Source organism: Suricata suricatta, chromosome 15, assembly GCF_006229205.1.
Source record: "Suricata suricatta isolate VVHF042 chromosome 15, meerkat_22Aug2017_6uvM2_HiC, whole genome shotgun sequence".
Lineage (NCBI taxonomy): Eukaryota > Metazoa > Chordata > Mammalia > Carnivora > Herpestidae > Suricata > Suricata suricatta.
Window position 1 is genome coordinate 42,170,379 of NC_043714.1, and position 11,848 is coordinate 42,182,226.

Consider the following 11,848-nt stretch of genomic DNA (forward strand, 5'->3'; position numbering starts at 1 on the left):
ATGTTAAGGAGTTCTTTTTAAAAAACCATCACTTCCCATATAGAAAAGCTGACCAGACCAATTACTAGTAACAATACTGAAATGGTAATCAAAACATTATCAAAAAGTAAAAGTCTAGGACCAGATGGATTCACAGGTGAAATCTATTGTTTAAAGAAGTGTTAATACCTATTCTCCAGAAACTATCACGAAAAACAGAAGAGGAAGAAAAGCTTCCAAATACATTCTACAAGGTCAGTATTACCCTGATAACCAAAACCAGACAACAACAAAACAAAAACAGAAAACCATAGACCAATTTCCATGATGAACACAGATACAAAAATCCTCAACAAAATACTAACAGCATACAACAATACATTAAAAAGATCATTCACCATGATCGAGTAGGATTTACTCCAGGGACACATGGATGGTTCAATATTCTCAAATCAATCAACATGATACCCCACATAAAGAAAACAAGGGATAAAAATCATATGATCATCACAATAGATACAGAGAAGAGCATATGACAAAATTCACCACCCATTCATGATAAAAACTCTCAACAAAGTGGGGTTAGAAGGAAATATCTCAACACAATAAAGGCCCTTCTCTGAAAAACCCACAGCTAACATCATACTCAATAGTGAAAAACTGAGTGCTTTTCCTTGAAGATCAGGAACAAGACAAGGATGTCCACTTTTATTCAACACACTACTAGAAATCCAAGTCACAGCCATCAGACAAGAAAAAGAAATATGAGGAATCCATACTGATAAGGAAAAAGTTAAGTTGTTACAATTTACAGACAACATGACAATGTATATACAGGACCCTAAAGATTCCACAAAAAAACCTACTAGAAGTTAGAGTGAATTCAGTAAACTTGCAAGACACAAAACTAAGACTTAGAAATCAGTAGTATTTCTATATACAAATAACAAAGTAGCAGAAAGAAAAATTTTTTAAAAGACACACCATTTATAATCTCACTAAAAAGAATAAAAAACCTAGAAATAAACATAACCAAAGATGTGAAAGACCTGTACTCCAAAAACTATAAAACATTAATGAAAGAAATTAAAGATGACAAGAATAGAAAGATATTCCATGCTCATGGATTTGAAGAATATGTTTTAGATCTTCAGTCTAACGCTCTCCCAGCTGAACTATTTTGGCTCCTTTAGAAGAATATGTTTTAAATGTCCATAGTCCCAAAGCAATCTGCAGATCAGTGTAGTCCCTATCAAAACACCAATAGCATTTTTCACAAAACTAGAACCAATAATCCTAAAATCTGCACGGAACCACAAAAGACCCTGAATACCTGAAGCAATCTTGAGAAAGAAGAACAATGCCAGAGATATCAGAATGCCACACTTCAAAGCTGTAGTAATGAAAATAATATGGGACTGGGACAGCACACAGACACATATATTGAAAGAACAAAATAGAGAACTCAGATAAACTCACAATTATATGGGCAATTAACCAATGACAAAGGAGACAAGAAGATACAATGGGGAAAACACAGTCTCTTCAATAAATAGTACTGGGAAAACTGGACAGCTACATATAAAAGAATGAATCCAGACCACTTTTAAATGCCATACACAACAATAAACTCGAAATGGGTTAAAGATATAAATGTGAGACCTGAAACTATAAAAATCCTAGAAGAAAACATACACACCAATTTCTCTGACATTAACTAAATTACATTTTTCTAGTTATGTCAATTTGGCAAGGGAAACAAAAGCAACAATAAACTATTGGGACTACATCAAAATAAAAAACTGCACAGCAAAAGAAACAATCAATAAAAGGACAACCTACTAAATGGAAGAAGATTATTTGCAAGTGATGTATCCAATAAGGGATTAATATACAAAATATATAAAGAACTTATACAACTCAATACCAAAAAAAAAAAAAATCAAATTAAAAACTGGGCAAAGGATCCAAATAAACATTTCTCCAAAGACATGCAAAGGGCCAACAGACACATGAAAAGATGCTCAACATCACTAATCATGAGACAAATGCAAATCAAAACCACAATGAGATATCACTTCATCCCTATCAGAATGGCTAAATTCAAAAACATAAAAAAAGTAACAAGTGTTGGCTAGAATGTGGAGAGAAAGGAACCCTCACACACTGTTAGTGGGAATGTGAATCAGTACAACCACTGTGGAAAACTATTTGTAGGTTCCTCAACAAATTAAAAGTATCTAAGCATTTATTCTTAAAAACTTGCCTTGGTTTTGGGTAACAACCAAAAGACTGTGGCCTTCCAGCCAAGGGCTGTTACCATCACCTTTCCCCAATTCCATCGGTAGCAAGAACTATAGTTTTACCAGGACCAGGTTGACTATGAAAAATAGCAACTTTGCTGCCAGAAAAAACAGGTTCAATTTGGGACATGAATTCAAAGATGGCCATTTTGTCAACTAACGGTGGTAAGCCTAATAATAAATTGTCAAACCCATAGCTTTGACACCCAAGCTTGGGTAAGCAGCAACTAGCCAGAAATTTAACAGGGAGAGTCTGAAAATGAGAGATCCACAGAAAGGGTGAGATGAGCTCTCCGTGTATCATGGTGGACTAGAAAAATATGCACTTATGCATAGGAGACTCAACAAAAACCCATGAAAAGTAAGAGCCAAAGAGGACTTGAAAACTAGCCACAGTTTTGAATGTACTCCCCCAAAGCATACACAACTGTATCAGCAGAGTAGAAGTCATAAAGGTTCAAGGTATATAAGCACAACCTCTCCCCAAATCCTTGGCTGATCACTAAGCTAAACAGAAACAGAGGCAATTTCAAATAATACTGGCTAGAAAATAAAAAAAATTTTTAAATGAGTAGGGGGCGCCTGAGTGACTCAGTCAGTTGAGCGTCCGGCTTCAGCTCAGGTCATGATCTCACGGTTCATGGGTTCAAGCCCTGCATTGGGCTCTGGAGCTCAGAGCCTGGAGCCTGCTTCAGATTCTGTATCTCCTTCTCTCTCTGACCCTCCCCTGATCACGCAGTCTCTCTCTCTCTCTCTCTGTCTCTCAAAAAAAAATGAGTAAAGGCATTAATAGCCAAATACTGAAAGATGATAGATGCTACAGCTTAACTCCAGGAAAGTAAAACAAAAACAAAAACAAAAAAAACAAAACATGGGAGGAAAAAGAGGAGAAACTAGAGTGTCTACAGTGTATTATTTTAGAAGTCTAGTTTTAAACAAAACAACAAAAAATTATGAAATATACAAAGAAACAGAAAAGTATGACCCATATTCAGGAAGCAGTCAATAAAGTAAGAGCAATCAACAGAAAACAGTCAGAAAATGATTCACAGGGGTACCTGGTGGTTCAGTCAGCTGAGTGTCAGAAAATGATTTACAGTGGACCTAAATATTGAATATACCAGAAAAAGGTTTCAAATTGGCTACTTTAAATAGCTTTAAAAGATGAATCTGTGTTCAAGAAATTTAAAAAAAAAAAAATCTTGAAAATGACTCAACAGAGACTCTCAACAGAGAAATAGAAACAAATAAAAATGTAAAATTTAGGCTTGAAAAATAAGTCTTTCATGAAAAATATACTAGAAGAACTCAATAGCATATCTGAGATAACAGATGAAAGAATCACTAGACTTTCAAATAGCTGAATGAGAGAGAAAGAGAGAGAGAATGAAGAAACAGAGTCTCAGAGACTGGTGATCCATACAACATAGCAATGCACATATAATCAGAGTTTCAGGAGAAAAGAGAGAATAAGGAGCAGAAACAATTATTTGAAAAAAATAGCTGAAAACTCCCCAAATTTGAAAAACTAAGGTTTTAAAAACACTAATGCACACATCCAAGAAGGTAGACAAATGCCAAGTAGGATAAACACAAAAAGATCCACATCTAGACACACTGTGGCTGAACTGCTAAAAGACAACTGGAAATGACTCATCATTAACAGTAGAACAAGAAGAATATGAGTAACAGCTGACTTCTCATTAGAAACCATGCCAGTCAGAATATAGTTAAAGGAAACACTCAAAGTGCTGAAAGGATTCTAAATCCAACGAATTTCTTTTCCAAAAATGAAGGAGGAAATAAGGACATTCCCAGGTAAACAAAAACTGAGGGAATCTCTTGCTAGCAGAGCTTCTCTACAAGAAATAATAAAAGAACTTCTGGATTAAAGGAAACAGTAAATATTTACATAAACATAAAAGATGGACTCATTTTAAAAAACAAAAGAGGGGCGCCTGGGTGGCTGAGTCGGTTAAGCCTCCGACTTCGGCTCAGGTCATGATCTCATGTTCATGGGTTCGAGCCTCGCGTCGGGCTCTGTGCTAACAGCTACCTCAGAGCCTGGAACCTGCTTCAGATTCTGTGTCTCCCTCTCTCTCTGCCCCTCCCCGCTCATGCTCTGCCCCTCTCTGTCTCAAAAATAAATAAAACATTTTAAAAAATTAAAAATAAAATAAAAATAAAAAACAAAAGATTGTTTGAATCAATAATTACAGTATTGTATTACTGAAGTAATATCCTTAGGTATAATACATAGATGTAAATAATAAAACAAAGGGAAAAGAGCAAAGGCGCTTCATGTCCTTCATGGCTAAGCAAACACGATGAGCCTCACACATGATACAGTGAGGGAGACAGTCTTCTAATAACAAATCTAATTTTTTTAATGTTTTAAATTTATTTTTGAGAGACAGAGACAGTGCGAGCAGGGTAGGGTCAGAGAGAGAGGGAGACACAGAATCTGAAGCAGGCTCCAGGCTCTCAGCTAGCTGTCAGCACAGAGCCTGATGCGGGGCTTGAACCCACGAACTGTCAGATCATGAGGAAATAAAGACAAACAACATAAAACAGGAATTGTTTACCAAAATAAACAAAGTCGGACACCTCACTGACTGAGCCACCCAGGCTCCCCTAACAAATCTCTTTAATACTAAGCCAAAAGGTAATCTAACCACACATACTTCTTCAGAAGTTATAAAAGTTTTCTTCAAAGCACACTCACAATCTGGCTCACTTTAAACAAACAAGTCATAGGTCCTCCAAATGAATCCAGTAATTTAATTAATGTTATGAGAATTTTCTATTAGTCCACAGGTCTCATTTTCTCAACACGTTGAATTAGTAAAATATTACTAATATAACTTAAGCAAAAAGATGGCCTCTCTAGGGCGTTTGTCAAGTGAAAACACATGATTTATTTTGGTAAACAATTCCTGTTTTATGTCGTTTGTCTTTATTTCCTCTTTCCCTTTCTGGTGTTTTAAATGAAAATGAAGCATTTCAATTATGGTTTAATTTTAAATTATTTTTATATTGTCTGCTTCTAAAACCTTTACAGCTTAAAAAACTCATAATTAGGGTCGGCTGGGTGGCTCAGTCAGTTATGAAGCATCTGACTCTCTATCTCACCTCAGGTCTTGATCTCAGGGTCATGAGTTCAAGCCTCACACCAAGTGCAGAACCTACTTTAAAAAAACTCATAATTAAAAGCCAATTTAAAATATATATACACAGTGGGGTGCCAGGGTGGCCCAGTCGGTTGAACATCTGACTTTGGCTCAGGTCATGATCTTGCAGTTCATGGTTTTGAGCCCCAAATCAGGCTCTGTGCTGACAACATAGAGCCTGGAGCCTGCTTCAGGTTCTCTATCTCCCTCTCTCTGCCCCTCCTCAGCTCAAGCTCTGTCTCTCTCTCAAAACTAAATATTAAAAAAAATTAAAACATATATATACACACACACACACACAATTTTCCTACTTTATTGCCTTGGTAAACACATCATGATGAGTATAATTTCTTCTATACTTGATATATGGTTTCTTAACACCTAGAATTTCATCATAATTACATGTATTTAATCAGATACCTAAAAAAGTGCTTAACCAAGTGTCTTTAGAACATGCTCTCTCCCCGGTACTAGGGAATTCTGTGAAGAACAAGTCACCCATAAGATATTTCTCTCATGGAACTTGATCGATAGGGCTTATTACATACTTAAGCAGACATACCCCAGAACTGTCTTTTTAAAACAAGTGGCAGTCATTTCCAGGTGGTGTGAGAGAGTGGCCACCAGGCTGCAAGGTAACACACCTAAGTTTTATTGTGACCTCTGCAACACACACCTCACCCACAAATCTCCATCTGTGAGATCACTGCTGTGAGGCAGCAGTAGGAAACACAAAGAGAACGTGAAAGACTACTATCAGGAATGAAGAGAGGAGCAGGCTCTGAGCCTGAACGACAAAACCACCACTGTATTCAACAAGGAAAGATACCTCCTACCCCATTCTCTGTTCCTCCTCCTGCAGGGGCAACGTCCCACTCGCCCAGTCTCCGGGCCCCCCTCCTCAGCCCCTGGAGGGGGGCCCTCCCATGATGCCCATGACAGTCCTTCCTCCTCCTGACATGATGCCAGCGGGACCTGCTCCTGGAATGAGGCAGCCTACTGGAGGCCACATGCCAGCGACGCCTGGGCCCCCAGTGATGACCTCCCGCTGTCCCATCATGGTGCCTACTCAGCCAGGAATGATTTGACCAGACAGATAAGGAGAAACAGGAACCTCTTTATAGCCATTCTATATTACTAGTTCTCCTTCACCAAGAGATCATGCTGCTGTGACTCTGGGTGTTTTCTAACAGCATGACAGGGAAGCCTTGCCCCCCACCCCCTTCCTGTCAAAGAACAGTTTTTGTAGATGAGTAGTGGGACAAAAAAAAAAAAAAAACCAAATTTCATTTTTTTGTATTATGAAATGTGAAAATAAAATTGTCAACTGTTTTAGTTTAATTTTTTTAATGTTTTACTTATTTTTGATACAGAGAGAGACAGAGCATGAGCGGGGGAGGGGCAGAGAGAGAAGGAGACACAGAACTGAAGCAGGCTCCAGGCTCTGAGCTAGCTGTCAGCACAGAGCCCAACGTGGGGCTCGAACCCACGAACATGAGACCTGACCTGAGCTGAAGTTGGAGGTTTAACCAACTGAGCCACCCAGGCGCCCCTGTTTTAGTTTAAAAAAAACAAGAAAACTAGTAAGTGGCTAAAATAATCTGGCTTTCCTGCCATCTGACTTTCGGTCTCATAAAGCAGGAGAAAACATAATCTTTTATACTGCCATTGCTAATACCATGAAGAAAAGATCTTTTCCCACAATGTTTTCAAACACTAGAATTCCTCTTTATCTTTTAGCGTTAACCTATTTCTGTAGTAACTGAGTATTTCTATGCCCATTTCAACCTTACCCCCATCCATAAGCTTGTTTATCATACTTTTTGTTTCCTGTTCAATGTAAGAATTTCTGTTAGTATTTTTTTCAAGATCCCAATATAAAGTTTTCTACACCTTCAATGGGAGGGTGGGAGAATCATTCTAGATAGATTAGTCTCAGTCTTCTCCAAATTCCCCTCATTATTTCATCATTTCAAGAATAAGTTACAAATAAAATTACACCTCAGATAATATTATGGTAATATATTGTTTAATATTCTTATCTTTTAGAGATGCATAGTGAAGTAGTTAAGAATGCTACAATATGATACCTGAGATTACTTCAAAATATTAAAGGATGGGGTGTGTGTACAAAAATATAAATTAGGCAAGACTGGCCAGATGTTAAAAACTGGTCAAACTGAGTGATGGGAACACAGAGGTTTATTCTCTCTTCTTTACAAAACTATGTTTCAAGGGTAAATGGTAGGAATGAAATCAACTGCAACTGATCTTAGATGAATGTAAACGAAAAGTGTATATTCAGTGTAAATTATGCCAAAGTCCAGAAGTTAAGTGTCTCAACACACATTAGTTAATTATAGAACGTCTATGCATGAGCTTATGAAGCAGCCACTAAAAATCACACTGTAGAAAACTCAATAACATGAAACAAGTGAACAATACACTGCTAAAATAAGAAAGGGCAGAACACAAAATAATAGGCACATAATTACATCATTTTCAGGTTTTCTTTTAATGCAGATGTGCCTGCATATGTACATGCACACGGACACACTGGCACCAAACTACTAGCAGACTCTGCTTTGTTCACTGCTATGTCCCCAGCACTTCAAACTGCCTAGGAAATAGAATAGTAATTCATATTTGTTGCATGTAAATATTTTAGGATTCCAAGCAACAAGGTTTGATTTTGGGAAGTGGCTCTCCTCTATGCTTTTGTTTTGTTTCAAAAGTTTCTAAAATAAACATTCACTTTTTATGTAATTGGGGGAAACTTTAAAAATTGCATCTTATAAAAATTGAAATTTTTCCACATGACTCACTGTTTCATGAAATGCATTTCACAAAGTTATTTTATATACTGAAAAGAAAGGCCTCTTCTATAGGCTGAATTAATAAACTGACTACTAAAAACATTATCTGTTAATCAGTCTTATTTATTCTTGTGAGTGAATTTTGCAACTGCTTAGGAAATATGATCTTAATAAGAACTTTCTAAAATGAATCTTCAACATGAGTACAAAAACAGATAAAATGGGATGTAAAAATTCATCCATTTATATTCATTTAATATACACTTATTGAATTTGTACACAATAAGCTACATACTGGGGTAATACAAAGAAAATTAAGATATAGCCTTTGACAACTCAGAGCTCCTAATACAGTATGAAAGACAGATACATAAGAGCTAAAAGAAAGAATAATAAAGGTAGTTAACATTTATTAGGGTTTTTATTGGCCTTGTGCTGAGTGCTTAACAAGCATTTTCTCATTTAATCTCTGTAACAAACTTTATGGTAGCTACTAAAATATTCTCAGTTTGTTAAGTAAGAAAACTAAGGGTTAAGTGACCTCCCCAGTTACTAGGTTAACAAAGAACAACACAAAATCAAACCAAGGTCTGTCCAAGATATGGTATAGAGCCTCGCACCATTAGGAAGCTAGCAAATACCAAAGCATATTCATTAATTTCCATCTATTACTACATCAAGTATCATATATCAGTCTCATTTTTTAAGGGGAATATTCTTTTGTAAGTGTTCCCAGAAATTTCTCATCTTCAAATCAATTAATTATTTATGCTCTGAAATGTACGATTACAGCCACTAAACTGTGATCTCCTAGAAAGGATTTAGCAGTCTCTTTCTCCTGATGCTACACTATGCACTCAAGAGATTAAACAGATAAACTTTTAGCTTGTTGTGTGCTTCTTAAATTCCAAATTACCATATCATATTATGAGAGACGATAGATGGTCTAGGTAAATAGCAATTTAAATTCTGGTTTAGGAAATTTGGCATGGAGGAGCCAAAGAGATGAAATTCTGAAGCACATTTTGGTGGTTATGGTAATGGTGGAATACTGCTAATTGTGTAAGATAAACAACATAGTCATCCTCCAAAGAGTTCTTTCCATTCTTCTAAATGTCCTACAAGCCAAAGTCCATAATAGAGAAGAGAACCAAAAGAACTTTAAAACTAAGGGATGGTTTCGTTTCTTGCAACCCAGAAATGTGGTGACAAGGATCTGGGCTTTAAAAGTGAACAGTGGATATGACAGGAAAGAACAATTTCAAGAGAAATTCTAATAGGAGAACCATTTCTCACTACATACAAGATAAAAAGATAAAAGAGAATCTGATTCTCTATGGTAATTTCCATAACCTACCCTCAAGCCACGGTGGCCTATTCCTTAAAGGTACTGGATTTTCACACTACTTTTTAAATCACATAATCACTGTACTATAAAAAGCAGATATTGTCTAGTTATTTGCACATGATGCAAGATATAAAGGTCATACCCTCCCTATGTCCATTCTTTCCTACATGATCTTCCCCCTTTTCTCTGCCTGTCAGCTAACTACTTCTTTAAAGATATACTCAAAGGTCTTCACTGGGAAGTTTGCAGAAATAACCTCTTCTCCTCTACCACCATCTTACCCACCTATCTACCCAAACACAGAACTAATCCCACTCTTAACTACGGCCCATTGCACTTAGCACACTGAGTCATTATTCCTTTCACTATTTATTTATTGTATGAGCTTATCACTAAAGAGCTAACATGGAAATTCCATGAAGATATGGATCATGCCTCATCTAGCTTCGTATCTCCAGTAGGTACTAGGTACCTAAAACAGAATATTACACAGTACTGTTTAATAAACTTTTGTTCAATAAGTCAATGAACAGGGGTGCCTAAGTGGCTCAGTCAATTAAGCAACTGCTTCAGTTCAGGTCAGGATCTCGTGGTTCGTGGGTTTAAGCTCCACATCGAGCTCTGTGCTGTCAGCTCAGAGCCTGAAGCCTGCTTTGGATTGTGTGTGTGTGTCTCTCTCTCTCTCTCTCTCTCTCCCTCCTCCACTCACTTTCTGTGTCTCCTTCTCAAAAATAAATACGCATTAAAATTTTTTTAATAAAGATAAATAAATGAAAACCAAAATTTGCTACTACAGACCTTATAGAACTTCAAAACACCAGTCACTCACACAGAGCCCTTATAGAGAAAAACCTACGTTCTTGTATAAATTGTTATGGTTCAATACATGTTACTTCAAATTAAATCAACCTATGTCCTCACTTCAGCAGCACAAATACTAAATCAGCCTTACTACTGCAGCAATAATAAGTACATACAGGGGCTCCTGGGTGGCTCAGTTGGTTAAGTGAATGACGCCTGACTTCTGCTCAGGTCATGATCTCATGGTTCGTGAGTTCAAGCCTCACGCTGGTGGGGCTGTCAGTATGCACTGTTGATGCAGAGGCTGCTTCGAATTCTCTCTTTCTTCCTCTCTCTCTACCCCCTCTGCTACTTGTGTATGCTCACTCACTCTCACTCAAAATAAATAAATAAACTTAAAAAAAAGTACATATAGCTAGAAGTTGATCCAGAAGCCAAAGCAACGATACAAGAGTTGAAATTGAGGTCGACAGGGATGTTCCAAATTTCATGGTTGCAAAATGGCCAAGTTAAACCTTAGATTGCAGAAAGTGGAAGTGCTACATGAACAAAGATGACAAAGGTCATAGGAGCTCATTTCACTCTTCCAAGTGACTCTAAGCTGCTATTCCCTTTATTAATGGAGCCTATTCAACAAGCCAGTATTAGAGATACTGAAGATCATATGGAACAAGCAGCTGACTAGGAGCCTTCCCATGCTACCCCATGTACATTTCCTGAGTATGCTTGCAATAAAATTCTATTACTGAAGATTATCTATGTATCTCTCTTCCTTGTGGTCTTAAAGGAGGGAAACCAAGCAGTAGGAAGAAACACATACCAAATGCAAAGTGACAAAGAGTGACATCACTAATCAGCAGGGGTTAGATGGAAGGTGGAGACTCAGTTTTGTACATATTGCTCTGGACGAGACAGCAAACTAGTCCAATGTTATGTAATAGACTAAAAAGACTGAATAAGACTGCGTACAAAAGTCTGAGTCTCAAAAGTGTGTATTTGTGGGTCATTTTGATCAAAGTTGAAGCCACAAGAGTACATAAACTCACCAAGGAAATTTTTTTTTCTTCTTTTTTTGGTGGTGGGGGTGGTTATATTTAAATGAAGTTGCTTTTACAACACCAAAGACTTAATCATCCATTTCCTATATAAAAGGTAGCTACTTTTTTGCATGGACCTCAAGTATATTGTAGTATAGAGGTGGAATTTGAGGAAAGGTATTAAGCAGGCTGTGCTGTAGCTTATGGGCAAGTAATAAATTGTATCATTTATCTTGAATGTATCATAGATAAGCTGCTATATAATGATTGCCACTTCAGATAGCTGTGAAATTAGGTGATTAACTAGTTGTTACTTAACCTTCTAATTTCTGTATAAGTCTAATTACATGAAATAGAAGTTGGGGTTCTGATTTTTTACTTTGCTTATCCATTT

At 36.9% G+C, this 11,848-nt stretch overlaps 1 protein-coding gene and 1 pseudogene across 2 annotated transcripts in view; one reads left to right on the forward strand and one right to left on the reverse strand.

Moving 5' to 3' along the window:
- STK3 (serine/threonine kinase 3) overlaps positions 1-11,848 on the reverse strand; it is a 255,658-nt gene that overhangs the window by 226,475 nt on the left and 17,335 nt on the right. Inside the window, exon 1 of one of the 2 annotated variants that reach the window (XM_029923870.1) lies at positions 6,015-6,052. The exons of the other annotated variant lie outside the window; for it this stretch is intronic. Within the exon in view, the coding sequence (XP_029779730.1) occupies positions 6,015-6,049 (35 nt within the window). The 5' untranslated portion in view covers positions 6,050-6,052. Of the gene's footprint in view, positions 1-6,014; positions 6,053-11,848 lie in introns of those variants that run through there. 2 annotated transcript variants of the gene reach the window in all.
- Positions 6,102-6,552, forward strand: LOC115279313 (annotated as a pseudogene).